Source organism: Vicia villosa, linkage group LG7 (assembly GCF_029867415.1).
Source record: "Vicia villosa cultivar HV-30 ecotype Madison, WI linkage group LG7, Vvil1.0, whole genome shotgun sequence".
Lineage (NCBI taxonomy): Eukaryota > Viridiplantae > Streptophyta > Magnoliopsida > Fabales > Fabaceae > Vicia > Vicia villosa.
Window position 1 is genome coordinate 12,484,656 of NC_081186.1, and position 27,199 is coordinate 12,511,854.

Consider the following 27,199-nt stretch of genomic DNA (forward strand, 5'->3'; position numbering starts at 1 on the left):
ATTAAACAGCATACTATGGGCCTGTTTAATTCTCTTCTATAAAACTGTTTTTTATAGTATTCGAAAATTCAAAATTCAAAAACTTGTTTGAATGTAATGTTTTATAATACTGTATTTAAAAACAGTTTTCAATTTTTCTGTTTTTAAAACTAAAAAATAAAAACAGCTTCAACATGGACTTTTCATCAATGGATAAAATATAATATAAATAACTATCTTTTTTTTTTTTCTCAATCAAGGCACACTCACAAGTATTTTACTCACAATAATCATTTTTTAATTTTTCTAAATAGCTGATAACAGATAATGTGTTGATTATTTCTATTGAGCATTGTTTTCCATTCTATTGTTAAAAGCTCATACAAATAAAAATTTAGACTAAAAAATATTTTGTTTAAAAATAAAAATCAATATAATATATAAAAAATATGTTAAAATAAATATTATTTTATGTTTAATACGGTATTAAAAGTGAATTATTATAAAAAAAATTATAATTCATGAATTAAAGTTGTCTTTATCGGTCAATAAAAACGTATCAATGAATTATGAAATATATTTTAAACATATTTGATAATATTTTTTAAATAATAAAATTTTTGTATATTTCTATCATATGTATCTATCCGAAATACGATAAAAGTAATAATATTTTAGCATGTCAGTTAATATTATTTTTAAAATATTTAAAAATATTACATTGGATAAGATTTTTGTTTTAGTTTTTTTCTATGAATAAAATTTACTTATTGAGTGACTGAATTTAACATTTAATTATATTCATATGCACCTTTAAACTTAATTATTAATTATACTAAAATAGATTTACAAATTCAATTGACCAAATAATCTTTTTATTGTCTTTTTTTTTAAAATAAGTATTTGAAAATTAGACCAATAAACAATTTTTTAATTTTTATATTTCTAAAACAGTTTTAAAAACTAGTTTACCAAACAACTTTTTTTATTATTCTCTTCTTAAAAATAGTTTTATATAATAGATTTATAAAACAAATTTTAAAAATTGAAAAGCAAAATAATTCAAACAAGCCCTATATATTTCACTTTTAATAGTAAAAACTAATATGATAAAAAATAATACTACTTCATTCTCAAAATAAGAGTTAAGGTAGAAAAACAGTAAATTTAGAGTATTAATTAGAGATACAGTTGAAAGATAAAATTTTAAAATGCATTGAAAATTGAAGACTACATTTATTTTTGATAAATAATTTTATAAAATGTGACACTTATTTAGAGATGAAAGGATTAATACATTTAATATCTCTATTTTGTATATATATGTATATTTAAAATATTATGTTTATAATATGAATATAGTTAGTTTTGAAATTTCATATTTTTTTATCCTACACTTTCTATGATATGAGTGTATTTTTTAACATTTCCTCATCCTATTGAGTTAGATATGTTTAACATGCTTTGTGCCAAATATACTTATCTTTTGGGTTTTAGGTTATTTTATTTATGTCGGTTGTTGGTTTTTCCATACTTCTTTGCCCTCTTATATTCCTATATACAAATTTGTTGTACCTCCATAAATAATTAGTAAAAAATTCGTGGATACATACGGGTTTTGGTTTGATACGCGCATTTGTTTACTTAATATATTTATTTTAAATTAAAAATAGAATTTGAATCAAAATTTTTGGATCATAAATACCATTTTCCGTATATAAAAATATTTAGATCAATAATAGATTTTTTCCTGTATACAAATATTATTTATTTTTATGTATCATTTAGAAAAATATCGGGATAAATAATAAATTTTCGTATATAAAAATATTTAAATTAATAATAGATTTTTTTTCCCTATACCATTTTTTAATCAAAATTTTTTAGATCACAAATACCATTTTTCATATATAAAAATATTCAGATCAATAATAGATTTTTCCCATATACAAATGTTATTTATGATTAGGTATCGTTTACAAAAATATCTGAATCAATTGTAAATTTTCGTTTATAAAAATATTTAGATCAATAATAGTTTTATTTCCGTATACCTTTTTTGAATAAAAAATTTTTGGATCATAAATACCATTTTTCATATATAAAAATATTTAGATCATTAATAGATTTGTTTCATATACAAATATTATTTATGTTTAAGTATCGTTTACATAAAAATATTTAGATCAATAACAGTTTTTTTCCCGTATACATTTTTTGAGTAAATTTTTTTTTGGATAAATACCATTTTTCGTATATAAAAATATTTATATCAAAAAAATTTGGATCATGAATACCATTTTAAGTTTGATATTTGAGTGCTCTCTTTGACTTATTTGATGTTGATGGAATAAGATTTGAAGTGAGTTGAATGATTTTGATAAATGTGAGTTAAGAGAGTTTGAGAGTTGAGAGGTTGAGTTTAAGAGAGTATTTTGCAAAGTAAGGAAGAAGAAAGAGTTTAACGCCTTTTTGATAAAACTGCGTCAGAAGATGCATCTCCGTAAAATACACGGAGATGCATTTCCGTACTTTTTTTAACATAGTCTTAAGGCTTGATTCATGAACGAATGTGTTTGTGTAGTGTCTAAAGATTAATCGCCAAAATTCAAAAATATTTTTAATTTTCACTAGGGTACTATAACAATCCATAGAGTGCCTTAAGCAATTCCCTTAATCTAATTCATCCTAATATTTTAAGTCTCTCTTAACATTATTACAATACTCAAATACAATTTAGCTTCTTTATGAAATTTTTTGTTAGGTTCTTTGCATCGAACCGCTGATTTTTTTGTAGTTATTTAAAAAAAAAATTGATAATTTTTTTTGATAACGTATAGGGCCTAAGCTTAAAAAGAAAAACAACTACAAAAAATCAACAGTGGGATAAACAATCCTAAATACATCAGAATCCAAGTAAGGTTTCAAGAAATTCGACGCCTCATCATAGATAATGAAACTGTTTTCCATGCACCCACGGTTCGCCAGGCAATCCACACAAGCATTCGAGTTTCTGTAAACATGCAAAATTACTACTACTTCTAACGTGGAATTGCCTCAATAATCCTCCGAAGAATGGAGACACAATCTACATGCCCAACCTCACCATCCTCAATAGCTTTAACTACCAACATGGAATTGACATTAATCTCCACCTTACTATAGCCTAATAACTTTGTAAGCTTCAGCCCTTCCAATACTTCTCAAAACTCCGCCCAAATAGCACTACAATTCCCTACATATTTGGAGAAGCCTCTTCCTCAATCACCTTTATGATCCCTAAGAACTCCCCCACACCCAGCAACATTATCAACTTTGCTTGCACCATTCGTATTAAGTTTAATCATATTCCTCATAGGAGGTTTCTAACCCATATACATATTCTCACTCCCCTCTTCTCTAACTACTGTCTTATACAAATTCATAGATTGTTTGTACTCTTAAACTCTGTTCAAAATGTGATTGATAGGATTAAGAGGTCTTGCATAATTTTCATTATGCTCTTCCATATTCCTCTACGACCACAACACATGACAAACTATAATCCAAGTATTACTCCAACCTTTATTAACAATGCCACTATAATTGAGATTTATCCCTATTCAATTCACGATATCCACTGCAAAAAAATCCTCAAGCATGTCACTTGGAACCAAACTCCTCCACATCTACATATATTTGGGACAATCTTGCAAAGCATGGATACTAGTTTCACACACATTACCACACATCTTGCAACCAACACTTCCAAGCTTTTTCTTTCCCTTGTTATAGTTCGTAATAAGCCGATCATGACTAAGAAGCCACATGAAACTCTTGTATCTTTCAGGAACCGCGACTCTTTAGATTTTCTTCCAATCGCCATCAGCATTCTCAAAGTTAGTTCTTTCTAGTTCATTGAACATTTTTTTAACCGAGAATTTGTCGTACTAGTACATGCAAAACAAAAAACATCATAATCATACTCGGGGGCCAAGCAAGATTTCAACTTATATATCCATTGATAAATTTGATAAACTACTTATCACATTTATATCGTTTAAACATTAAATTGATTGTAAAAAAAAACAATCTATTCCGTCTTTAGAGTGCAAAATTTCAAAGTAACAAACCGGGAGTAGGTTCCCACCAACAAAAAAAAAACGACGGCTGTAGGAAAAAAACCAAAATATATAAAATTAAAAAGAGGGAAAATAAGAGCAAAGTGCAAAACTTACTGAACCATTTTCCCGCTAAAACCAGAGAATCGCATTTCTAGAATCTTCCACCACACTCCTCCGCCGCCATAGCAATGGTAATCCGCCTCCTCTCTTTCAACAATTTTGCTTTACACGTTTCGATTTTACTGTTTAATGCTGTTTTCATCTTAATTTGAACTCTATCGTTTGAATCGCTAACTTCAATAGCTAGCATTTCAGTTTTATTCGATTTGTTCGTTTTCAGTTGTAATAATCGCTTAAGTTGTGGATTATTTTGATAAAATCACTTATGTTATGGATTATTTGGATTGATTTCAGAAATTGACCTAATCGATTGCTAAATCGGTTTGTTGACTTTGCAAATTGTGTTTCCATGAATTGTGATTTGATTGATGTGTTTTTGTTTTGATTCAGTCGAAGAAAAGAGGTTTGTCTTTGGAAGAGAAGCGAGAGAAGATGCTTCAAATTTTTTACGAATCTCAAGATTTCTACCTGGTTGGTTACCGCCATTAACATTTATCATTTTGTAATTTATTTTATAATAATATGAAGGTTTTAAATAACGTTCACTTTGAGGTCGCGCAAAGTCATTCGTGATTTTGGTCAGTACAGGTGTTCTGACACTGATTGCAGTCGTTGTGGGTGTGATTTAACCATAATTTGTTCTCTATCGCAAAAATGGTGAATAAAGATATTGGTATCGACACCTTTCGATACTGTTTTGTCGTGACCGTTTTTGCGGTAACGGACTGCTTTTTAAAACTATATGATTATGAATATTGTTTTTGTTTAATTTAATTTGCATATGGTTTGTTAGCTGATTTATAGCATGTTTGGTAGTATCGCAGTGGATTTTGACAAAATCACGGTTGAGATGTGATTTTGTTGAAGCTGCGAAATATAGTTTTTGCAAAATCACGGCGGCTCACCTTGTTTCTGTCAAATTCGTTGTGTTTTCAAACATACACTCATATGTGTTTGTTGTTGTTGCTATTGTTGATTTCAGCTTAAGGAGCTTGAGAAGATGGGTCCCAAAAAGGGTGTTATTTCTCAGTCTGTGAAAGATGTTGTCCAAAGCTTGGTGGATGATGACCTTGTTTCTAAGGATAAGATAGGAACTTCTGTAAGTTAGCACCTTAACTAGTGATGATTCTTCATAGTTCTAGAACTTGCTTGGATTGACTTATTTGAACTTACCTACTTGCATAAATTTTAATAAGTTTTATGAGACTATTTAAGATAACTTATAAAAACAACTCATGACATCTTCTAAGTTGTTTTTAGTTTATTTTCACAACTTCTCCAAGATAGTTTATGAAATCAACTTTTAGCTTATACGAAAACAATTTATTTTTTTTATCTTTTGATATTTTATTATTTGAGCTTACTACAAGGTTACTAGTTTAGGTATTAGGAAAGTTATCAAAGATATCGAGTACATGTTTGGTTTTGCCTCAGCCTTGTTACTCCCTCCATTTCAAGTCTTTGGTAGTTTTAATTAATTTGTATTTCAAAACAATTAGTGTTAGTTTAAACCTATGAAACAAGTATGCGGTAGTTTAAATCTGGAATTGGCACTACATTTCAAAGTGGTGGTATGTTTGGATTTGTGGATTAAGATGGAATAGAGTGAATGGAAATATGGAATGGAATATGATAGTTAGATTTTCAACAAAAATGAAATATCAAATCAAGATATTTATTGACCTTTGTTTTCCAACTACAGCCTTAAAGTATTTATGCTCTTTGCATTGAAAAAAAGGAATTTATAAAACCATTAATGATATAGTAAAGATATTTTTGTACAAATATACATCAATTAAATGTTTTCTCAAAATGTGTGCGGAAATCTTAAACTACCAAAGATATGGAATGGAGGGAGTACATGTTATTATTGCTTTTGTCAAAATTATATTAAGAGTTCCAATGCAAAACCAAAAATGCCAAGACTTTTCTGGTTGAGTTGAGTTTCTTCCTCTAGTTCGTTAATTGATTAATGCTCCTATGTTTGCCTCTCAGGTATACTTCTGGAGTCTTCCTAGCTGTGCTGGGAATCAGGTGAAGCTTTATTGGAAAAGTTACTAAAATTTGCTAATGTACCATCTTTATGTTGATATTTGTTGGTCACTGCTCACTATCACTGCCCTCTATTTTATCCTAAAGTAGCCTAATTACAACATTGTAAACACGATTCACAGCTTAGGAATGTGCATCAAAAACTTGATTCTGATCTGCAAAGCAGTGGGAAGCGGCATGCCCAACTTGTTGAACAATGCGAGGCATTAAAGAAAGGGCGTGAGGAATCTGTGAGTTATAATGCCTACCCTACCAGATTCTAATTTCCCTGCTTTTTAGGAATCAAATGGCTGGTCCTCATATATCCTAACACTGCATTTTTTTCTAGGATGAACGAGAGGCAGCCCTAGCAGATTTAAAAGCCATTGAGCTGAAGCATAAGGAATTAAAGGTTGGCTTACAAATGATGTCTTCGTAATGAATGCATTACGTTTGATCTTTATTGCCTGAGTTTTTTAACAGTCAAATAATATTTGACATTTGCAGAACGAGTTGGAAAAATATAGAGATAATGATCCAGCTGCCTTTGAAGCAATGAGTTAAGAAATGCTTCTCTTTTGCAATTTATATGTACAGTTATTGAATGATTTAGAATTAGAAGGTTAATCTGATTCTGAATACTGTCATTGGAAATTGTGACACTGATGTATTGGTACTACTATTGGCAGAGGAAGCAATTGAAGTTGCTCATACATCAGCTAACAGATGGACAGGTTCTACTTTCTATGTTTTCACGTTCATTTTGTCCCCCTGTATTGTGTCCGGTATTTGAAATTTCCAATTTTCATATCATGTTGATGATGCCTATTATTATCTTTTTGCTATGGCTAAAAAATGTTGCAGACAATATTTTCACTCTGAAGCAATGGTGTTCAAACAATTTCCCTCAGGCTAAGGAACAACTGGAAAACATGTACAAGGAGGTCAGTCATTTCAGTTTAATGCTTCAATCTGCAAGCCCCGTGTCTAATTCTTAACCAATTGTTAGGCTTCTTTTGGTTCTGAACTAGTTACAACAAATGGATTGATATATGTATTTTTGAATGCCTTTGTAACTTGGTATCTCCATGCAGATTGGTATTACAGATGATTTTGACTATTTGGAGATGGCACCTCTTCCATCAAAAGCAGAAGCTGAATGAATATTACTTGGCCTGTCTGAAAATCCAATCCCCTGATTTCCATGCTTCTCTCAAACACAGATAACTAAAATTTAAACTTGGTATTGCCTATGACATCCACTTTTGTAGAGAAGTGACTTGTATTTTTCTCTCTAGTTGTCTTAATCAGGATTAGGTTTTAAAAATATGTATATATAAAGATTATCCTTTTCTGCCTCTTTATTTGCTATTTTAACTAAGGTAAGTATTACTGGCTTTGCAGCATGGTTCAGTGATATTGTTTTTGGTAATTTTTCTCTTCCTTTTTGTCTCTAAATTACTGTAATTTTTATATAAAAATGATTGTCTCCTCTAAGATTACAACGAAGCATACACTTGAAACATGTTGTGATTTGGTTCTCATTCTCAACTTTAAACGGCTACAGTTGTACAACAGATAAACTGATTAGTCTTTTTCTTGAATTCAAATCATTGAGAATATCAACTAATGATGTAACGAAACGTATTAGTGGGTCATGAATTAGTTGTCTTTGTGTCCCACCATATGTAGACCAAGCCAACGGTAGCCGTCCAAGGTAACGGTTAACATATTGTCTTTTGAGCTTAAAAAGAACAGCTAGGATTTTGAATTAAATAACAAAGCACTATCCAATATCATTTCAAATTAATCAATACTAGTAATCAATCAAAAAAAACAAAAAGTCTTCACAACAGACCAACAATTTCTAAGGATTATAAATTGATTCAAATTAATTGAGAGCTACAACATAGTAGGAAATTTTGAATTTATCTGTCCTGTTCAATTTCAACTATTTAGAATGACATATAATTCAAACTTTGAAAAAATTCATGTTTTTTTCTATCTTATAGATTCTTTTAGGTAAACTGCATAAATTAAGGAAATTGATTGTCATACTAAATTGGCTGATTAGTATTGTTTATACAAGTTAAAACTTTTAATATAGAAAACTAGATAAGAGGAGTATTTGCTGTAAAATGTAGAAATAGTCAAAATTAATTAGAAATATGTTAGTAAAAAATTAATTAATACAGTTGTAAATTTAAAGAGAGTTATAACAAGTAATAAAAAAATTTATGGGGATTTTATATTTAAGAAAAATAATATTTAATTATATTCAAAATATATCAAACACATACCGTCAATATCTTTTTTAATTTTAATTGATTATATTGAAGAAGTTCTCTCGCACTTAAACTTATGTAGCAAGTTGTCAGTATAATTTAAAGATTTGTATATATTTTTCTACAATACTATGTCAGTCAGAGATATGTCGATATTTGACTAAATAATGTGTTCTTTAGTATAGAGACGTTCTTTACTTTGAAAACCTTCATTATCTTTAATTAATGTTAAAATTAATCATATATAATATAAATATAGCGAATAATGTATGGTTTGATAAGATTAATTTTAAATTTTTTAATAAATTGTCTAAATAATTGAAAAATGTGACGAGCTGTTTAAATAATTTGAAAAGATATGCTATAATATAAAAAAATTGAGTGCGATTCATTTAGAAAAGTGCGATTCATTTAAAGAATCCATATGTGTAGGATGGACCGTGCATGTCGTATGCACTTAAACATAACAACTGAGTAAACATACTGAACGACGTCTCATCTTAAAATTTTAGTGCACACGTCATATTAACATGACAGAGGTGCATACGTCATACAGTATGACGTATCCTCTCTAATTTCAATGCATGCGCTACACAGTGTAACGTCTTCTTTAAGTGGCAAAAAAAATTGTTTGAAAAGTGTTTTGGGGTGTATTTTTTGAAAAAATAATTATTTAAAAAATTCCCAAAATGATTTCAAAATTAAAATACAGGTTGTACTATTCATATTCGACCAATAATCAATCACGTGTCAGACTGGCAGGTAAGAGAAAGAACATATTCATTGGTTGGTTGGTTTCTCTCTCTCATTTCATTTCTCTACTGTTTTCCATAACGTGCATTCAATCTCAACCCTACACGTGTCATCCATCAACGGCCAACGACAACCTTTGTTCCCTAACCTATTTCCTCAGCCAGGGTGGCTCTGCTGTTTTTCTTGTCGAGATTCTTTCAATCAAAATCACTATAAATAAAAACAAAACCCTAACATTGCATTTCACAAGTTTCAAATTGAGAGTGTAGTAGCTTTGCAGTTTGTGAGAATGGAGATTCTTAGAGTTCAGCTTTTCGTCATGGCCATTCTCTCTCTTGCTTTGGCTTTTGTTGTTCCTTCCATCAATGCTCAGATCCCTGCACCTGCTCCAGCTCCCACCAGTGATGGTATTAATATCATAAACCCTAAAAAATTACCCTTTTATTTTTCATTCAAATTTGATGATGATTAATCAATGGGTCTGTTTAATTTTCAATTGGGTTTGTTGGGAACAACTCAATTTTCAATTTTTGGCCTGCTTTGATGATGATCTGGATTTGTGTTGAACAAGTTCATTTTCAATCAAGTTTATGGAGAACAATTAAATTTTCATTTCTTTTCCTATTTTTTTATGATAATTTGTCAATGATGTGATTAAATATCAAATTTTGATGGTAATTAGTCAATGAATGTGTTAAAATTTCAATTGTGTTTGTTAAGAACAAAGTAAATTTTCAATTTTTTTCTGCTTTGATGATGATTGATTAAATAATGGGTGTGTTTAGATTTCAATTGGGTTGGTTAGGAACAGGTTAATCTGCAATTTTTGATGATGATTAATTAATGGGTTTGTTGAATTAAAATTGTTTTTGTTGGGAAACAAGTTAGGTTGTGTTGATTTAAGATGTTGTTTTGTTTGACAGGGACAACATTGGACCAAGGAGTTGCATGTATACTGATGCTGTTGGCTTTGGCTCTTACTTACATCATTCATTAGGTTTTGGAATATTAGGGCAGCAGAACTCAGTTGTTGGATTGATTCATCTATTGAACATGCTTTCCTTTTAGTTTCTCTTTTTTGTACTTATTTATTTTGTTTCAAATCTATTCTTTTAAAGAAATTCTTTTCATAATGTTTCTTTCTCTATGTTTATGGTTGTTTTTGTAGTGTCAACATGGTGTGGCACAGTTTGTAGATGTTTAGGTCTTACTATTCGATTGTGTGTGATCAAACCCTTAAATGAATTAACTCGAGATATTCGATTGGGAGAGATCAACCTTTAAATTAATTAATTTGAAAAATTACAGTTGCAGATTGAGATATTTTGGTTTATTAATGAGTTGTAGAGACCGTGTCACGGCTCGTTCATTGTTCGCCGTTTATGGTTAGTAAAAGCCAATGGTTGAGGCTAATTTATTGAATTTATGAATTGAGTGACTGAGTGATTGTGGGGATTATCAAGAGCAAGTCCAGCAATTGGGTCCAATTTTCTTATGTTCTTTTTTCTTTGGAGAGAAGATGAGGTACATTGTGATCTCCACAAAACAACTTGAAATGGTAAATTATTTAGCTTTGGTTGGTTTGAAAAATTGAAATCCAAGTTATTTCATCAGTTACCAAAAAATATTGATGATTTAGTACTGATGTGGGTATATAGAACAAAGAAAACTTCATTTTCTTTTCCTTGTAACAAAAGAAAACTGTTTTAGAATCACACTTAGATATTTGTATTGTTCTGAATTTGATATAGAGGTTGTAGTGGGATAAGATGACTAAATTATATAATCAAGACTAAAAAAAGGGGTTCAGAAGAAGTAATATCAAATTCACTTAGGATGGACTAGCAGCATAAGCCGCTTGAAGGAATGCAAGCGGGTACTAGTGATTAACTCACCTATGACTCATCATAAGGTAGGTAGTGTTTAACTCACCTATGACTCAACATAAGGCTCTCATATTGGATATGGGCTATCCAGAATAGTTTTGAAGATCTATCTATCCAAGAAACATGAGTGATGACATGAGCATCTGCACCAATGTAATAGATGAATCAGGAGAATCATGTTCCTCGTGATTATAGAAGCAGAACGGTTCTTTCCCACACATCTCATGCTCCTAAATGAAGAGGGAGAATAATCTCTCTTGGGTCCAAGGATTCATGACTAAAGGATCTCTATAAATACTTCAACAATTACTTTAATTGTAGGTTGCGAAAAGGGAAAAAAATGTATTCATCTAAACATATACAAAATTTCTAATCTCGCATGAGCTAACTCTAAATACCATTAACAACCATAAACATCATTTACAACCATTCAAATGCATGGTTACCATTATTGCACGTTTTAACAAGTACAATGGGGTAGAAATTTATCGACTTCGTAAATTTATGTTTTTTATATAGCAGTGTAGAAGTCAATCAACTTCATAAGTTTATGTTTTCTTTAGCATGATAATTTATGGAGACCCCTTTTACACATTCATGCATTCAAAGCATAGATAACCTTTTGGTTATAAATGTGAGGGGTGTAACGCCCCAGACTGCTTTTGGGATGATCGACTGACCCCACAAACCAACACAGGTCTTTTCAGCATGCTTTGACCTCACTCGCACGCTTTCTGGGAAACTTCCCAGAAGGTCACCCATCCTAGTACTACTCCAAGTCAAGCACGCTTAACTGTGGAGTTCTTATTGAACGGGCTCCCGAAAAGAAGATGCATCTTGTTGGTATAGGTAGTACCTATCAATCCTTATAAGACATCTTTCAACCATGCAGTCTCATCCCTGCACAGCCTCCAGATCCCTCTCATTCCGATGTGGCGACCACCCTAGCCCCCATTGGCCTCAGGTGTTCCATGCGGTGCAACCACCCCTCGCCTTCTTCGGCCTCGGGTGTTACAAGGGGGAGCATTATGGACTCACACTTGAGGGGTGTTAGAATAATAATGCAAGTGTGAGTTAGTGGAGAAATAGTCTCATATTAGATAGGAATGTGGTGACTTGAGCATATAAAAGTGGGAGAACTCACTCGCCTATCACCTTAAGGTTTTGGGTGGATAAGTGGTGTGTCTCTCACAAAGATGTTTAATCATAACAATGTATCAATGCTCTCTAGTGAAACCCCTCCCAACAAATGGTATCATGAGTCTTTGGTCACTTGTATAAAAAATGTTCAAGAAGAGGTGTCTCGTTGCCCAAGAAGAGGTAACGGCGGTACAAGTGTGAGGGGAAGCCTTGTGGACTCACACTTCAACGGAGTGTTACAATAATAATGCAAGTGTGAGTAAGTAGGGTAATAGTCCTACATTAGATAGAAATGTGGTGACTTAAACGTTTATAAATGGTTTCGATTTTGTAATTTTTGTTGTTTGTCCCTTAAAATCGTTAGTAGATTCAGGGATAAGAATGAAATATCATGAGGGTTTGTGTTGAATACTTCGGGCGTTGATCAAAGAACAATGTAGGAGAGTTTATGGAAGTTTTTTTGAGTTTCATTTATGTAGAGAGAAAGTTGATACTGATCAGGAGAGACGGTGGAAGAGGCAAGAGGAAATTTAAGGTTTGTTGGTTCCAATCGGATTGAGACTTTTGTCTCCAAGGGCTTGGATCTGAGTTGTACCGTCTGAAATGAAGCTCTAATATTTCCCAATTGTATCTTAAAATTGCCATTCATAGCCTCCCAATATTTGCACATATCACCTAAGTTATTCTCCAACATCTGCTTTAGTTTCCAATGCGCATACTCAACCCTTTAAAAAACAAATCAGTACCTGTAATATTAAGATAAACAAACTATGACTAAAATCAAACATACATATTAGTTGTGGTGTTGCTCAAATGCAACACTTGATTGATCCATGCTTCAACAAATCTATGCATATGTAGAGTCAACCATGTGTGTTTCACATAATCAAAAAATTCTTTAAAGTTAACACATGCGTGCTCAAACTGTTGTAACCGTTGATGATACTTCACCTCATCACTAGCCCTTACAAGTTCATACCATAGGTTATCTATTGGCTCTCACATATCATTCACAACATATTCCTTACACATTGATTTCACATTTTTGCTGATGTGAAATCAATAAACTAAATTAATTATCTTTGGAAATTCGATTTTAATTGTTTTCATCGAAGCAAGATCTCCATCAGTCAAAATTAATTGTGGTTAAAGCCCCTGCTTGATAAACAACGGTTTCAACTTATCCAATACCCAACAAAATTTCTCTGTATGCTCAGATTTTGTATAGGCAAATGGAACAACAAATATTAACTCAATTGATGTCATACCAACTACTTCAAACAGAGGTTACCTATATTAATTTGTCTTGTACGTGTTGTCCATAATCACACAATAGAAAATATATTCAACAACTTCACTAATTCTGGGTGGACCTAGAAAATATCTCACAACTTCTCACTTTTTTTTTCTAATCCAGTAAACATAATTTGAATCCTCTATCAGCTTAAACAAATGTTGCATTTTCGTTCTAGGAACCCTGATGTCTTTATGTAGCTTACTCTTATTTTCTATATTTGCATGATTCGAGTGACGTTCTATGGATATCGCTCATGCAATGATAATAATATGTCTTTGTGGAACACTAGAACTTTTACCTGTGCGATGCACATGACTTATTAGGAAGATATATTATATGTGTATAAATGCAAAAAAAATAAATTATATTTCATATGTTGTGAATATAAAAATTATAATTAATTAGTGAAGTTGGAATTCTTGGAATTGGTAATTTGAAAAAAGTGGTATAAAAAAATAAAAAGATTTGAATAATCAAATACAACTATAGATTTAATAAGAAGTTAGGAGGGAAACTTATTAAAGATTAGGAGGGACACTTGTATTTTGTTTTAATATATTAGAGATGTCAGTTTGTCAAATTAACACTATGTTGCTGTTCATCTGCATTTAGTTGACCTACAAACGAGTGACCTTCAAATCTATCAGGTAAACTATGATTGTGAAGTCCATATTTTACATCAATCTTCCATCCAAAATTATCTTTTGACGGTGTTGTTCTAATTTTGAATGGACAACCACATTTATTACTAGCATTTTATGTTTCATTATCTCTTTCTTTGTATTTTCCACCTTTATCATAATCAAATATTACTTTGTCACTTATTTCTCTCTTACATGTTTTGGTATCTAAACAAGTTATTATAACCTTCACTTTATTCCTGATTCCAACCTCCCTAATCCACCTTGTTGCCTCTTCTTGTGTAGCAAGTTTCCGTGTAGTTGAAAATATATTAGTGGTATCTACGCATGTTTGATTTTTATTGCATTTCTTCAGAGGAATATCCCAGTTAAATATAAATAAAAAAAATCAATCAATAAAACATAAAAAATCAGGCAAAATAGAATAGAAGATACATTCACTTTATTTAGTAAATGTATGTTTGATTTAGCAAAGTTAACCGGTTAAAAAACATAACATACCGAATGTCTTTGATTCAAACTATTGATTCGCATAAGCAAGTTACACAAATCACAATTGTCAATTTTGAATGAATAGTAAAAATTACCATATAAATTAAAAGAGTAAATTTAAAATATTTACAAAATTGTGGAGTAGAGAATAAATGTAAAAGTATATGTTCCCAATTGAGTGACTTGACAAACCATTTTCGGAACCTACCCAAATAAAAAAAAAAACACTAAACCCGCCAAAAGATGAATTTTCATTTTCGTTTGCTCCCAAAAAAAAAAATACCGATCCGCGTCACTCTTTCAAATTCAATCTCAACCTTTCATCATTACAAGATCAACGACTACCATCACACCCTTCAATCTCTTCTACATGCCACGTCACTGATCCGCGTGCTCAACCACTCCAAACAAACATCATCCGTCGATAACCAAATCCAAATCAACGGCCACAAACATAACCAATTCACCTTCCTCTCGCAAAATCAAAACTATATAATAAACCAGTTTCTCCATTTCAAAATTATCACTCCCAAATTTTAACAGAAAACAATTCTCAAATTATAATCTGTTAGTAACCGTTTTCTGTTACTTAACAATGGCCCGTACCAAGCAAACTGCTCGCAAGTCCACCGGCGGCAAGGCTCCGAGGAAGCAACTGGCAACCAAAGCCGCTCGCAAGTCCGCTCCGGCCACCGGCGGAGTGAAGAAGCCACATCGTTTCAGGCCAGGAACCGTTGCTCTCCGTGAGATCCGCAAGTACCAGAAGAGCACTGAGCTTTTGATCCGCAAACTTCCTTTCCAGCGTCTCGTTCGTGAGATCGCTCAGGATTTCAAGACTGACCTCCGTTTCCAGAGCTCCGCCGTGTCGGCGCTTCAAGAAGCGGCTGAGGCTTACCTTGTTGGACTCTTTGAGGATACTAACCTCTGCGCAATTCACGCCAAGCGTGTTACTATCATGCCGAAGGATATTCAGCTTGCTAGGCGTATTAGAGGCGAGCGTGCTTGATTTTGTTGAATTCTTGCTCTTAGGGTTTGTGTAGATATTTTGGAAATGTTGTTAATTCCAAACGGGTGATTTCAGTTTCTTAAGAATTTAATCTTGTAATATTGGAATTGTGCTTAGCACTTATCATTGGAATGAAATGTCTTTTGTTCAACTAGATTTATTCTTCTACCGTAAATTTCGTTAGGTTGTTATGGTTCTATTGCTTATGAGTTTGTCAATTTTCACAGACAAGAATTGTAATTTCTTTAAGTGATTAAATAACAAAGAATGGAGATGTATTTATATTGTCAACCGATGAATAGCCATATAATCATTGGATACCATCACGAAAGTGAGGGAAGATTCCATTGCTTTCTCCTCATGTTAATCTCATTTTGATAATCCTGTTTTCATCAAACTTCATGATCAAGAAATGAGAGAGGTGGAAAAGAAGCTTATACTCCTTCAAGTGTGGTGGCATAATCCATGATTGCGGGCAATTGTTCAACCAATTTTCTTTAGCCTCTTCAGCAGATTATGAAGATTTTAAACAAATATTATCACTGAAAAGGCCAATTGCAAAAGATGAATTTAAAGATGCAAATGACAGCAATGAGGGACCCAAGGTGATAACTATTACATGCCGGTTTTTAATATGATATCAAAGTCAGATTTTTCATTAGATTCAGCTATCAATGCTAACCCTATTTTTTAATTTTATTTGTCATTTGGACACCGGGCACGAACCATAACCACAAGATTAAGAGTCTTGCCATTTTGTATCGTTTGAGAACATCAACAACGCGTGAGTACCACTTTGAGAGGTTATCTAGAACTTTGTAGCTACTGACTTATTCAGCTATTTTTGCGGCGTTTCATGCTTTTTGGCCATTCTCTGGTCACTATAACCAACCACTTCAGTTGTGTTTTATCATGGTTGCTGCAAATTTGTCTTCCGATGTCATTCAACGGTAATTTTGGTCAGTAGCTTGATGAATGTACGACATTAGCTCATTAAACTAAATCCTTACCACTTGTTAACATATGTTACATATCAGTTATACTAAGTTACAAGAATGTTAAAAAAAAACAAGACCAAATGAAACATAACCTCTTATGCTTTTTAATGTTGGGACTTCGAAAAAAGTATGTTCAGAACAATATTTTATATTGAGTTCTGAGTATTAGCTCAATGATTTAGGGAACATACTTTTCACTTTACATACTTGGTATCATATAAATCAACATATGCTTGAGATAGCCGAATAACTTAACATTTGATACGCAGACCTGGAAAAAAGGTTGAAACACATCAATGAGAAAAGCAGCAATTGTTGAAGGGGACTTCTATGTTCAAGTTCTTTTTCAGCTTTTATATACATCTGCTGGTCTGTTCAATAATTTCACACATATAAAGCCAAGGAGAAAAGCAGAATTCTCCACATTGGAGTCTTCGGTTACAGATTACAAATATATATCGTGGAAGACACTTATCGTCATGATTAACAAAGCCAGCAAAATTCTGGCTTAAGCTAAGCCAGCCGCGGCAAAACCAAATAGAACAACTACCTAAAATATTTCTGGCATAGCCAAAACATGAAAATGTGACATAACCATATCATTTAACTGACATACTAATGCATAGATAATAACACAAATCCATCGGCAGTGTCACAGACGAGAAAAGGTACCCGATCAAAGTGCCATCTCAGCCTGCAAAGCTGCCAATTCGTCTTCCTCGGGAGTTGGCTTTGCAGGAACAGGGCGTGTAGGTTGCCGTCCAGCTGGGACATACGATGTGGCAGCAGGAGCTGTAGTTGCTGGCTGAAGAAGCTGTTCTTCCAACTCAGCACTCTCCAATTCTTCAAGTTCTGCTTCTAGTTCATCCTGAAAAGGACAATAAATTCAGAACGCCTCATTTTATAATTACAACCCTGGTTCAAAAGCAAACACATGGAGAAAACGCAAACAAAGAACACGCGAGAATTGATCACGGACATGCATTGGCACTCTAAAACACTATAAACAATCAAAAGGTACAAATATCATGTTTGCAACCGAAATAACAAATAAGTAAATATTTGAGAGAATTACCTCATCAAAATCAGCTGCTGCACCAATTGGAGTAGACAATGCTTCTTGAATCTGCTTCATGTTCTCAGTCTGTTCATTTATCTCATCCATGGTTTTGTCGACATCGTCAATATTCCTGAAAAAAAACAGAATTAAACTTAGGTCATGTTTGGATGAACAGCATAATTAAGCATTTATAGCATAGGTGTTTATCATATAAGTACTTATGTGAAAACTATTTTTGTATTAAAGATAAAATAAAGTCAAATTGTTTACATATAAACTATAAGCTAAAGCTATTCATAATTTCATAAGCTATACTGAAGAGCTTATGGATGTAGATGAGAAACGGCTATAAACATGTCATAAGGTGTTTTCACAACTTCTTAAAAACAGTTTCACGAATGTTTATGCTAGTAGATAAGTTCAAATAAACAAATCAAAAGAGGACGATAGTAATGTCATAAATCATAATCAACGGCTCACTAAAGATTTAGAATAATATAATAGCAGTATGTACGTTGCTTTCTGCATAGCCTTCATAGCAGCAGCTCCTGTTCTTAACGCATCCACTGTTTCCGTGGTGGCTTTAGCACCTTCTAACATTATCATCTATATCACAAATCACCACCATAAGATGCAAAAGAAGATTAATAATATAAACCATTGTCTGAACTAATACTAAATACAATTGCATTTGCACCTGGTCGTGAATACGCAGCTGGAAATTTCCAAGCTGCTCAATTTGCTGTTCATATAACCTCTTCCTCTTCAAACATTGAATTGCAGCTGTATAAAACAAAAACTCAGTCACATGTAATTAAAAAAAAAAAAAAAAGGGAAAGTGGGATTACAGAAAACTCTAAAGAACAAGTACAAAAATTCAGTTTAAGATCCTACCCTTTTTGTTCTTTCCTTTAGTGAATTCTTTGGCTTTTTCAACTTCTGCTCTGGCCTTTTTAAGGAGTACATTTTCCTTTTTTTCTAGCATTTCAAGTGTCTGTATAATTTCAAAGGACAACAAATTCAAATTGTTAAATCCACTCTCTCAATCTCAAACTGTAAATTAACGCTCAAAACGAATGGATAACAAAAACCATTGCATACATCTATTGCCACTTGATATATGCACTAATGTACTATGTACATATATGATACAAGTTTCAAAATAGAAAACAGACATATTCAACAATAGAACTCAGATAAAGATTCAAATGATATATGACTATGAGAAGAATTACAAGAATATTCTTTGCCAATGGTGCACTCGTAAATAGAAAAATATGGAAGAAACAACTTATGACAAGCCCATAATATGCTTTCGGCTTATTCTCATACATTCTCTAGAATAGAATAGCTTATGAAAACATCCTTAGGTTATATGAAATCAATTTAAACTATATTACTTTTTTTCATATAAATAGCTTATAAATAAGCATTTATATCATAAGCGCTTAATTAAGCTATTTATCCAAACATTACCTTAAACAGAATATAGGACAAACAATGTATTTACTTATTACTCCCTCCGTCTCATAATAAGTGTCTCATTTGCACTTTTTCTTTGTCTCAAAATAAATGTCTCTTTAGAATACCAATACAACATTTATTATTTTTTTCCACTACTATACCCCTATATATTAACTTTCACGTTTTTCAACTACTCCACTACCTATAATAAATAAGGGTACTTTAGTAAAATATACTAATTTTTTCATTAAAACCAACACATCTAATTATTTTCTTAAGAACCGCGCAAAGCTCAAATAAGACACTTATTATGAGACGGAGAGAGTATGTAGTATTCAGCACTCACAGTCCAAGCTCATAGGTGAAGTTTATAGGAACTAGAGTCGGCGTGAAGTTATTTAGCATTAATCATGCATCAAGATCACAACTAACCAACAACAACAACAACCGTGCTTTATCCCACTAAATGGGGTCGGCTACATGGATTAACTTTCACCATAATATTCTATTAGAACAATATTTTCATCCAAATCGTTAATCTCAAGATCTTTTTTAATAGCTTCTCTAGTTGTTTAACTTCTCTCCATCTGATCTACTCTCCTTACCAAAGAATCTACATGTCTACATGCACAAACCACCCAAGTCTGATATCACAATTAAACGTCTAATTGAATTGACTACAAACCCTTTCCATACCGTTTGTGAGAGGTTATAGAAACAACTTATGACATGCATATAAACATGCTTATAAGTTGTTTTCAACATATTTCCATAAATCCTCTAAAGTAGTTTATGAAAACAGTTCAGAATTTTTATCAACTTATCTTCATAAACTCTCCACAATAGCTTACTAAAACAGTTTATAAGTTTACATGAAACTAATTTAAACACTTCTATAATAAAGGATTATGCGTTAAGTGCTTAATTATTCAATTAAGTTATTTCCCCAAATAAAACTAATTGCAACATAGAAAAGTATAATGAAATTGATACTAATGAAAATAAAAGAACGAATTAGAATTAGAAATCGAATCAGTACCTCGTTTAACTTATCCAAAGTGGCAAGAGCATTGTTGCTGATTTCCTGTTTAGGTTTACCAAAAACTCTGCTAAACATGATTATCTGCGATCGATTGAATCAGAAACAATTGGTGAAAATCGAATCGGTTAGAATCGTAAAAGGAACGAAAGATTGAAAGTTGGGATCTGGGTAGGTTGTGGAAAAAGCGATGATGGGTTATGAGTGTTGTTTTGGTATCATCATCGCTAGATTGATTCGAAGATCGAAGGAACTTGCAACTGCGGTCTTTATTTCCACGTGGCACGCATTATTTTATTTTTGGAAGATGAGAATGAGAAAAATCAAAACAAATGGTCAATGTAACTTTGTAATATTAATAATAAATAAATATAAAAATAATAATTAATAATTAATGAATAGATAGTAAGATAATTAATTTTTAAATACAATTAAAAAATATTTAATTAATTACTCTTGTCATATTTATTAAAAAAACATTTTTTAATTCATTTAATAAATAATGTATTTGAGTATATATATAGATATAATAATTTAAAAATTTTAAAAAATAGTTTGTTTTTTATAAATAAGATTAGAGAATATTTGATTTAAAATTAAAAATATTCAAGTTAAGTACTAAAAAATTAATTACTAATATTAGAAGCTTAATGGAGAAAAAATTGAAGGGTCTACATTTATTTATTTTAAATACTTATAAATTAAGACTAATAAAGCATAGAACTATTGTATTAAAATGGCATTTAGCAATTAGTACTTGTGAACCAACATAACTATTAAAATACATGATATACATATACATATAATCCCCTCCAAGCTAAAAAATATAGTTATTTGAAATTTTCTGATAAGACAAAAAGGTTAGAGAAAGATTGGGGATTAAATATTTTAGTTAAGAAATTTTGAAGTTGTGTTGAATTAGGAATGGAAAAAAATTGAAAAAAATTGACTTTGAGTTTCTCTCTAACAATATGGCAATCAATCTCCACATATTTTATTTGTGCATGAAAGGTATTATTAGTAACTATCAAAATGAATCTTTAATATAATCAAACATCTTCTAAACCTCCAGCGACTCACACTCGTGTGAGGTGTTTTTTTCATCACAAAAGTGCAAACATAAATAAACGGTTTGATGATCTTACCATGTGAGTCATGACTAGTTTTGTAACGAGGAGGGCAATCTCATCGAGCAATTCCAATGCATTTTTTCTTTGACAAATGGTAATGCTCATGGTTGATCTAGCAACTTTTATGCAAAGAAAAATCTTAAGTTCCTTAATCATGAAAGCACTTTTAAGTTGGCTTTTGATGAAATCAAACTCATCAAGATCATTGTCTAATAAGATTAAGTCATCCACATAGATGAAGAGCACTATAATTTTGTTAGAAAATTAATTGATGAACAATGAGTGATCAGAGTTGGATTGCTTGTAGTGTAAGGATATTCGTAATGTGGAAATTTTAAAAATCATTGGAGGCTAGCTTGCTTAAGGCCATATCCAAACTTTTTAGTCATGCATACCTGACCATGATAAAAAGAGTGAAATTCATGTGGCAATTGCATGCAGATTTCTTCATCATGATCACCATGGAGGAACACATTATTGACATCAAACTATAATTTATGTCAATTCAGTGAAGATTTTATGGCTAATAAAAGTCTTATTATTTTCATTTTTGCCACGAGAAAAAAGGTGTCTATATAATTGATGTATTTATTTTAATTGTAGTCTTTAGCAACTAAACATGATTTATATCTCTTGATGGAACTATTAACCTATCTTTTAATTATTCATCTAATGGCTCTTAGTAAAGTGGTAGAGTGGTTATAATCCAAATTTTTTTAGCTTGTAATGCCTGAAGTTCGGAGATCATGGTGTGAAGTCAACAATCGTGCTTGCAATTTTTTTTTTTTGGATTTTTAACTCATATTGATCTCTAACAAGGATATAACTATTATATATATAAAGAAGAAGTGAGACTCGTGGATTGAATAAAGATAATGGGCACAATTAGAAGAATAAGGGTTGTTACAAACAAAGTCGTTATTTTTTTTTTTTTGAGTTCATGGGTAATACGTTTGAAAATTCTTTAAGTATAAGGTTGAGGTTGGTCATGTGAGTCAGTGATAGGTGAATATGCAAAAGGAGTAATTGTGACAAGTTCAAAAGTGATCATTGGTACATATGTGAAACTTAAGAGATTGAAAATAAATTAGTGGTCATGCTAAATTTTGAATATTGTACCGAGAGTCATAAGATGAAGTGTTGTCATCAGGCGAGTCAAGAAAATGGTAAAGTATGATCAAATATCGGTGCGATGTAAGATTTTGGATTTAATTTTGAATATAAGGGAAAAAAGTCTTCATAAAAAAACAACATTTCTTGAGATGTAGACTTATCTAGTAGCCAAAATCATGAGGATGTAACCTTTGATTTCTTGATTGTAACAAACAAGTATGCATTTCTTGGCTCAATGGTCAAGTTTGAGGCAACCCTTACCCTATGAAATAATTTAAACAAAAGGTTAGGCAACCAAAAACCTTGATGTTATTGCAAGTCGGAGGAGTGTCAAAAAGGAGTTCATAAGGTTATTTTGAATTTAACAGAGTAAAGGGAAGTTTGTTACAGCATGACTCATTGCAAAGTTTCAAAAAACTTTTGGTAAATTGTATTGAAACATGATTGCTCTTATAACATTTAAGATGTGTATTATATGGAGTCTCCACATAATATCTTTGATGAAAAAAAAATACCGTGAGAGGTGAAATCATCTACAATAATTAGAAAATAAGAGTAGCCATGAATAAATGAAAATAAGAGCTCGAAAGATTTTATGTGTATTAATTCAAAAGTACACTTAGTTTTAATAAAGCTTAGAGAGAAAGGCAATCTAGTGTGACAACAATACTCGAAGGAAAAGTTCTCTCATACAAGAGGAAAATGAAGTCTGAGTATTTGACATGAAAATAATATGGCATTTGTCATCTCTACTGCCATAAAAAAGAATACTACTAAAATGGCACTTGTGTTTGAGTATGAAGCAAGTGACAAACAATCATATCGTTCTCATATATTAAAGAAAGAACAACTTTTGTTATGAACACAACTAAAACAAATTTCATTTGATTTGTGTCATATCGAGGCAGAACCGTATTATTTGTGCTTAGCTTTAACACTAACTTGAAAGGATATTTGTTTAGCTATAACACTAACTTGAAAAGAAATTTGTATTTCTTAAGGATGCATTCAGTTAGAATACAAACTTCCTATTCTCTCTAGATTAGCATCAAGAAAAATACAATTGATGAGTAAACACATTTTGTTATTTAATCCTTATGATGAGTATACTTGTATTCAAATCTCTCAAACACAAAGCATATAGAAGAAATAAACAAAATGAGGCCAAAAATGAATGATACTTTCTCCAACCCTATCAATGGAAGCACAAAAACAGGTGATATATAAAAACATCTCATGTCTAAACAAAATTAGCACTTTAACAATCTTAAGACAATACTTAATTGAATAAAGCAAAAAAAACTAGATATATGTTTCTCCAAGCTTCAAAACAGATAGATAAATGATAAATCAATCTTCATCATCTATGACCTTGGTGCCCAAACCTTTTAGCTCTTCCTTGGGAATTTCAACAACTGTAACAAGGGAGTACAATTCCTCCTTTGCATCTTCATCGTCGTTCCTCTTGCGAGCAATGCGTACTCGGACCCTCCTGGGTACACTTCTAATTCCTTGGCTCCAGATAGCCTTGTTCAGCTTAACATCGACTCTAACATCATTAGTGCCCATGGCTTTTTGAGCAAATTTCCTTATCTCCTTGATAGCTTTTGGTGCCTTCTTCTTGAAGGTGCTGTTCATTAACAGACATAGACAGAAACCAGTAAGAGATCCAATAATTCGATCAAACATACAACATGAATCACAATAATTTTTCCATCTCCAAACAACATAAAATTAAAAATGATAGCTTGAAATAAAAAAGTAACCAAAGTAAACAAATTGACTAACAAAAAACACATTAGAGGACCAAAATGATTTAAAAACACATTCACAATGACCAAAATGACTGACTAGAAAATTATGGAGGATGTGTTTGCAATTTCAATATACTTCACATTATAACAAACCAATAGGATGATTTAATCTAAATCATTGTGAGAAAAAAACAGTGATTTACCAAACACAAACACAGAGAAAACATTCAGATACATTGAATTCCAAGTCATTACTGCAATTTATATACCTAAATGCAGTGCTAACTAAAGTAAAAGCTATAATTGATTAAATCAGCGACATAAAATCAACATGATACACCTATAGATACAGAAACTAAATACCCTAATGGATCTAAAAAATTGGAACCCCAAAGTGAAAAGGATTGTTAAGCAGTTAAATCATGAAGTAAATGATTGAGTTATAGCTCGAAATCTGCAATGAAAATTCCATCGGAAACAGAACTTACCAGCCATGAAGACGCTTGTGGAGGTTGATTGTGTATTCCCTGGTAACAACCTCCTCTTTTCTACCACCTGCACCCTTCTCCACCATTTTCAGCTTCTGATAACCCTAAACCCTATACAAATACAACAAATTCAATCATAACATTCAGAGATTTAGGAGAATAGAATGCGTAAATTAAACTTAGATGCAAAGAATTTATCAATGGAGAATTAGAAAAGGAGAGAGATACCTTGAGATTGTGAAGGTTTTTCGGCAGTGTTTAGCTCAAAACGAAAGAGGAACCTATAATATAACCAAACCCTAGTTTTTACGGGTTTAGATTGGGCCTTTATTCTATAGTTGGGCCTTTAGTTTCATGATAAAGCCTGGTATATTTGAAATGGGCCAAACATGGGCACACTAAACATTTAAAGAAAAAGGAAAACTCTAAACACACACTTTAACTTTTTTATAGGTTCCATATTAAATGTCTAAAATTTTCTTGAATTTGGAAATGCATATTTGAATTTACCAATTTACACTAATTTTTACCATAAATCCGAAAATGTATCTTCAAATTTGTGAAATTCAAAAATATATCTTCAAATTTGTGAAATTCAAAAATGCATCTCCGAACTAACTCATATTAAGAGTGTATTAAGAAATTTTCAAAAAACAAAATACATATATTGTACTGGGATAAGTCTTATATTAATCATTAATATCATCATACCATTATTGAACTATATTTTTTTTATAAAATATCTAAAAGTAATTTCAATATTTTCAACTTCTATGGTGTTTAATGATATATTTTATTTTACTCATTATCTCTTTATCGATCACTTCCATTAACACATTATATTTACAAAATTAAAAAAATTATTTGTAAAAAAAAGATGACTCGAGGACGAGGGTTGCCGAAGAACAAGGTGTCGTTGTCAGCGGTTCATCTCACGCCATCGAATCTGAAAAAGAGCTCTGAAAAAAGTAACAATGATGAAGGTACTAAGAACAAAGAGAACAAATAGTTATATGATGAAAGTATTGAAGAATAAATTATCTCTCAAGCTCTGGACGAGAACCCTCTCACTGTAATTAAAGAATACGATAATTGATTCATAGGAACCAACTAAGAAATCACAGGTAGATGTCATTAGTGGAAACCACATCCCAGCTAACGAAATGGCTATCGAATTCATTGCACCCAAAACTGTGGAAGGAGAAATATAAGTGAAAATGAAGAATCTGAGGCAAAATTTTTAGAATGATATATTGTTATGTATGCCCTAGGTAAAGACATAAGCATGAATGCCCTGAAATAATACATGAGTTGATTTTAGAATTTTATGCAGCTGTCTGATATGTTATATCATGAAGAGGGTTATTTCCTTTTGAAATTTTGTTCTTTCAAAGATAAAGATATGGTACTCTTGTGAGAACCATACATAATCCATAACATGCCTATGATCCTAAAGGAATGGAGCCTAAATTTCAACTTCAAGAGGTACATGCTTCGTACCTTACCAGTCTTGGTGAAGTTACCACACTTACCTTTACACCTATAAGGAGCCAAAATCTTGGGGAAGATAGGAAGTGCACTAGGGAAACCATATTCAGTGCATCCTTGACATGATTCACATATAGATGACCATCATCAGTTGACTATCTGACATGATTTACCATCAAAACGCGAAACTTTTTAAAAATTATTATTTTTTAAAAAATAAATAAATGTTATTTTTGAAATTTCAAAACATTATTTTTTAAATTAAAAAAAATGAAAATTTTAAATAAAAAATAAATAACGTAAAAAACCTAATTTATTTTTTAAATTAAAGAAATTTCATATTTAAAAAATGTTTTAAAAAAATATAAACGTTATTTAAAAAAATAAATAAACGTTATTTTTTAGATCCCAGAACGTGACATATCATTTTTCTTAATTATTTTTTAAGATTTTTAATTAAAATATAATGTATAATTTAATTTGCATATATAATTGAATCGACTATTTTGGAATATTGATTTTGGAAAACATATAGATTAAATGAATGTTTTATTTTTTAAAAATTAAATTAAAATATGTTAAATTTAATTTGGACAAAATAATATGTTACATATATCTTGAAAAATATTATATATATGTAGCATATATATATATATATATATATATATATATATATATATATATATATATATATATATATATATATATATATATATATATATATATATATATATATATATATATATATATATATATATATATATATATATATTTCAATTATCTTTAGTGTAGCATACAAATTTTTTTATAGAAAATATTGCAAAAACTATTTTTGCACTATTAGCTAAAAAATTATTTATATTACCACTGTAGCATCTTAGGATTTTGTTGACAAAATATCGTTATAGGCAGGTCAGTATAACTAATGCTAA

At 31.2% G+C, this 27,199-nt stretch overlaps 4 protein-coding genes across 4 annotated transcripts; 2 read left to right on the plus strand and 2 right to left on the minus strand.

The window, feature by feature from the left end:
- The first annotated feature begins 4,124 nt into the window (after positions 1-4,124).
- Positions 4,125-7,593, plus strand: LOC131616958 (meiotic nuclear division protein 1 homolog). The gene is made up of 10 exons (XM_058888376.1): positions 4,125-4,273; positions 4,593-4,673; positions 5,185-5,301; positions 6,198-6,236; positions 6,377-6,484; positions 6,583-6,645; positions 6,741-6,792; positions 6,923-6,967; positions 7,098-7,177; positions 7,328-7,593. Exons 1-10 carry the CDS (start codon positions 4,271-4,273, stop codon positions 7,394-7,396), a joined length of 657 nt encoding a protein of 218 aa, XP_058744359.1. The 5' UTR covers positions 4,125-4,270; the 3' UTR covers positions 7,397-7,593.
- A 7,648-nt stretch (positions 7,594-15,241) lies between these two features.
- Positions 15,242-15,887, plus strand: LOC131620321 (histone H3.2). Its single transcript, XM_058891360.1, has one exon. It carries the CDS (start codon positions 15,323-15,325, stop codon positions 15,731-15,733), a length of 411 nt encoding a protein of 136 aa, XP_058747343.1. The 5' UTR covers positions 15,242-15,322; the 3' UTR covers positions 15,734-15,887.
- Positions 15,888-16,812: 925 nt separating this feature from the next.
- Positions 16,813-20,571, minus strand: LOC131620320 (vacuolar protein sorting-associated protein 32 homolog 2-like). The gene is made up of 7 exons (XM_058891359.1): positions 20,295-20,571; positions 18,686-18,785; positions 18,489-18,574; positions 18,306-18,397; positions 17,807-17,921; positions 17,404-17,599; positions 16,813-17,002 (listed from the first exon to the last, which is right to left on the minus strand). The coding sequence occupies exons 1-6, from the start codon at positions 20,370-20,372 to the stop codon at positions 17,408-17,410; spliced, it is 663 nt and encodes a 220-aa protein (XP_058747342.1). The 5' UTR covers positions 20,373-20,571; the 3' UTR covers positions 16,813-17,002; positions 17,404-17,407.
- Positions 20,572-23,736: 3,165 nt separating this feature from the next.
- On the minus strand, positions 23,737-25,136 carry LOC131616959 (large ribosomal subunit protein eL31-like). Its single transcript, XM_058888377.1, has 3 exons — positions 25,008-25,136; positions 24,780-24,890; positions 23,737-24,167 (listed from the first exon to the last, which is right to left on the minus strand). The coding sequence occupies exons 2-3, from the start codon at positions 24,863-24,865 to the stop codon at positions 23,888-23,890; spliced, it is 366 nt and encodes a 121-aa protein (XP_058744360.1). The 5' UTR covers positions 24,866-24,890; positions 25,008-25,136; the 3' UTR covers positions 23,737-23,887.
- Positions 25,137-27,199: the final 2,063 nt, after the last annotated feature.

Coding starts and splice junctions, on each gene's coding strand:
- LOC131620321 (XM_058891360.1), top strand. CDS start 15,323: ATGGCCCGTACCAAGCAAACTGCTCGCAAGTCCACCGGCGGCAAGGCT.
- LOC131616958 (XM_058888376.1), top strand. Junction 5,302..6,197: donor AGGATAAGATAGGAACTTCT/GTAAGTTAGCAC, acceptor TTTGCCTCTCAG/GTATACTTCTGGAGTCTTCC. Junction 6,646..6,740: donor TGAAGCATAAGGAATTAAAG/GTTGGCTTACAA, acceptor TGACATTTGCAG/AACGAGTTGGAAAAATATAG.
- LOC131616959 (XM_058888377.1), bottom strand. CDS start 24,865: ATGGTGGAGAAGGGTGCAGGTGGTAGAAAAGAGGAGGTTGTTACCAGG. Junction 24,168..24,779: donor CACAAGCGTCTTCATGGCTG/GTAAGTTCTGTT, acceptor GTTAATGAACAG/CACCTTCAAGAAGAAGGCAC.
- LOC131620320 (XM_058891359.1), bottom strand. CDS start 20,372: ATGTTTAGCAGAGTTTTTGGTAAACCTAAACAGGAAATCAGCAACAAT. Junction 18,575..18,685: donor TAAAGGAAAGAACAAAAAGG/GTAGGATCTTAA, acceptor TGTTTTATACAG/CTGCAATTCAATGTTTGAAG. Junction 17,922..18,305: donor AAGGCTATGCAGAAAGCAAC/GTACATACTGCT, acceptor GTTTTTTTTCAG/GAATATTGACGATGTCGACA.